The 3,339-nt window shown below is 44.4% G+C and overlaps 1 protein-coding gene across 2 annotated transcripts; it reads left to right on the top strand.

The window, feature by feature from the left end:
- Positions 1-479: 479 nt before the first annotated feature.
- On the top strand, positions 480-3,026 carry LOC101160236 (protein snail homolog Sna). Of its 2 annotated transcripts, none has more exons than XM_011477193.3 (4): positions 480-619; positions 1,203-1,305; positions 1,577-2,113; positions 2,313-3,026. In XM_011477193.3, exons 2-4 carry the CDS (start codon positions 1,224-1,226, stop codon positions 2,492-2,494), a joined length of 801 nt encoding a protein of 266 aa, XP_011475495.1. In that variant the 5' UTR covers positions 480-619; positions 1,203-1,223; the 3' UTR covers positions 2,495-3,026. The 2 variants fall into 2 exon arrangements, with proteins under 2 accessions (XP_011475495.1, XP_011475494.1); XM_011477192.3 differs by having other exon boundaries at positions 480-676.
- Positions 3,027-3,339: the final 313 nt, after the last annotated feature.

Below are 3,339 nucleotides of genomic sequence, written 5' to 3'. Positions count from 1 at the left end.
AATGATATCAGGAAGTTAAACTAAAGCTTCAAAAAAGTTAGACCCTTTTTTTTACTGACCAAAGAATTACATTAAAAAACAGAAAATGGACGGGGGAGGTCATCTCCGAAATTAAGACAAACTTCTCTCTTGTTCAGTTTTTACACTAAATGTGGTTTCCCTTCGTTTGTTTTGTGAATGGTCTTTTAAAATATAAGTGACGAAAAACACAAAAGTTAGACAAATAAAACCCCAATGAGTGTGTTAGAAATATAATTGTTGAGAAAGTCAAAGAAACTAGGGCAAAATGAAGTACATGTCAAACATGCAGCCAGAAGCCTGTCTTTATTTGTGTATCTGCTCGTCTTGCTTTTTGTTGTTCCTGCCCTCCTGACCCTCAGCCTGCGCGGCGTCAGCGTCAACAACCGCTCCAACAACGTGTGAACTTTTGGGCATGCCATGACAATGGCGCCGATGGACAGGTGCGTAAAGCCCCATCAGCCTGCAGCGCGCACCCTCCCGCCGCACAGAAGACTGCTTTACGATGCTAAACACCACCGATGAAGAGTGAGACATTCCTGTCTGATGGCCGGCGACCTCATATTTATGACCACACAGAGTTTTCTGACAATGACTTTGGGTAAATCAAAGATGCATACTCACAGGATGATTGATTGTCACTTCCAAACTACTTCAGGTAATCTGGAAAAACTGTTGTTTTGTTTGTGAAACGCAGAAGAATAGTTTAATCCAATAATTGATTTGTCAATAGAAGGTTACGGAGACATTATTTAACAAGGCTTTATTTAACAAACTTCATCTTTTAAATCAATTCTTGTGACGCAGCCGTTATCAACGTTGCTTGCTGTAGTTTTGATACATTCAACTACTTTAGTTTAAAATGTTATTATAAATCCACTCAGACACAAGTCAATAAGCGTGAAATGAACAATCAAATTGTCGTTTTGCTTTTTGGTACTCCGGGCACCTGCGGTGCAGGGGGTGGCGGCGCTGTACGCGCGGGGTGTGTCCCTGGGCGGAGATGTGCCCACCCACCCCGCTGCTTTTGCCCGCTATATGAGGAGGGAACCCTTTGCAAAAAAACACGTTCAATAAGTTTGTCTGTGGTTCATCTCCTGACCAAAAAGTGCACGAAGACGGACAGCCATCGGCGCGTCTTCCAACATTTACGCACGCATTTTCTCTTCATTTTTTCAACCCAGTTGGATTAATCAGAGCTCAGCATGCCTCGATCATTTCTTGTCAAGAAGTATTTTTCGTCTAAGAAGCCTTGCTACAGAGAGAATCACCTGGAGAGTCAAAGAGGTAAGTTGTAGTAAGTTATTTAGATAAATGTAACGTTCTGCGTCCTGGAATCTGCCTTATCTTACTAACTAACGTGGGACGGATCTTGTGACTGCCATCCTACAAATGTGTCTTCAGCTGGAAAATGTGTTGATGAGAAAGTTTTGCAGTCATGGCTGTGATGAATGGAGCCTGTAACAAGATCCCAAGAATGAAAATGACTTGAGCTTTATTAGATTTGGATCTAATTTAGATGAAAACCCTCTTGACCTAATTTCCTCTTTGCTTCCAGCTTTTGTCCCAGAGAGTTTTCCAAAGGCTGAACTTCCTACCCAGAACCACAGCTCTGCTCTGACCTGCAACACCACCACCCCGTTCTGCACCAGCTTTGTCACACCTGCACCAGTCTCCCCCATCACACCACCCTCTTCTATGCCACTGGCACCTCTGGACCTCAGCAGCTCTTCCTCCAGCAGTAGTGGTGAAGAAGAAGAGGATGGAGGACGCTCATCAGACCCACCTAGTCCAGATGCAGTCCACCACATCTACCAATGCCTGCATTGCAATAAAAGCTACAGCAGCCTTGCATCACTCTCCCACCACCAGATATCCCACCAGCAGCTTGTTTCAGCTCAACAGACTCCCTCTCTGTCCGGCGAAGCTTCCATCCGACCGGTCTTTCACTGCAAACACTGCTCAAAGAAGTACACCAGCTTGGGAGCTCTGAAGATGCACATCCGCTCTCACACTCTGCCGTGCGTGTGCCCTACCTGTGGTAAGGCCTTCTCCAGGCCATGGCTTCTCAGAGGACACATTCGCACACATACAGGTACAAATAAACTAAATTTGAAATGGATTTCTTCATATTTGTTGTTTGCATCCTGTGCTCATTGACATCTGCTGTTGTGACAGTTTAGCAGGTTCAAACTTATCTCTGCCTTTTAGTTGAATGGGCTTGTAATGACAAACTAAATCCCATAAGCTAAAATGTTTTTGTACTGAGTTTTTTCTTTCTTCTTCTTAAAAAGGCGAACGACCCTTTGCTTGCCAACACTGTAACCGGGCCTTCGCTGACCGCTCCAACCTGCGTGCACATTTGCAGACCCACTCTGAAGTGAAGAAGTACCAGTGCAGCTCCTGCTCTCGGACCTTCAGCCGCATGTCTTTGCTGCACAAACACTGTGCCTCTGGATCCTGCTGTGCCTCATAGATCTACTGTTTTAGGTGTCCAAAGAGAAAGGAACCTACAGATTTAGATGATACAAAACTGCAAAGGTCTGCAGTTTTTTAAGGACTTTACATCTTATAATTGTAAGTTCAACATTTTGGCTGCATTCTGTCAACTCTGTGATTTAAGGGCAGCTGGACATTCACTTAATTCCCAAGAAACTTGACTGGTGCCGGCCGGTCCGGGACCCTAGCCACACTACAGCTGCTGGGGTGTGTTTGTATGCACGAATGTCATTCCTCACCATACTATACATGCATGATGTGTGGGTGTTGAGACAGCTGTCTGTGTATGGTGCAGCGCAGGCAAACTGCTGAGAGACATGCCACCTCCACAACAGGTGACGCACACTCCTCGCTGTGGTCATGCCCAGACCATATTTTCCAGACCGATTTGACCAAAATGATTCCTTATGATTACTTAACATTGTGTTGTCCAATTTATAAAGCATTTTGTTAACTTTTTAAGGTATATACATTTTAATGCCGTTTGTAAATAAAGTTTTTTAAGTCAGCTTTCTTTTCATGTCCTATTTTCGCTGCTAAGCAATATTTCAACAGTCATTGTACTGACACACACAGTTCATTAGGACAGGCATGACAGTTTATGAATGGGAGGATAGAGCCGTGCCCTGTTTCACAGGTCCATGTGTGTTAGGGAGAGCGGGGATAGGTTTGTATGATGTTGAGTGATGGGGGAACACCTGCACACACCTGCCAGGCTTTAAGTACACATCGAAGAGGCTTGGGAGGGGGTGAACCAAAGGGAGCAGGTAAAGGGGCAGAAAACTTTTAGATGAATCTTATGGAAAAAAAGGAAAGGAAATA

This window comes from Oryzias latipes, chromosome 7 (assembly GCF_002234675.1).
Source record: "Oryzias latipes chromosome 7, ASM223467v1".
NCBI classification, from domain to species: domain Eukaryota; kingdom Metazoa; phylum Chordata; class Actinopteri; order Beloniformes; family Adrianichthyidae; genus Oryzias; species Oryzias latipes.
This window is presented reverse-complemented; position numbering and strand designations above follow the sequence as displayed.

Coding starts and splice junctions, on each gene's coding strand:
- LOC101160236 (XM_011477193.3), top strand. CDS start 1,224: ATGCCTCGATCATTTCTTGTCAAGAAGTATTTTTCGTCTAAGAAGCCT. Junction 1,306..1,576: donor TCACCTGGAGAGTCAAAGAG/GTAAGTTGTAGT, acceptor CTTTGCTTCCAG/CTTTTGTCCCAGAGAGTTTT. Junction 2,114..2,312: donor ACACATTCGCACACATACAG/GTACAAATAAAC, acceptor CTTCTTAAAAAG/GCGAACGACCCTTTGCTTGC.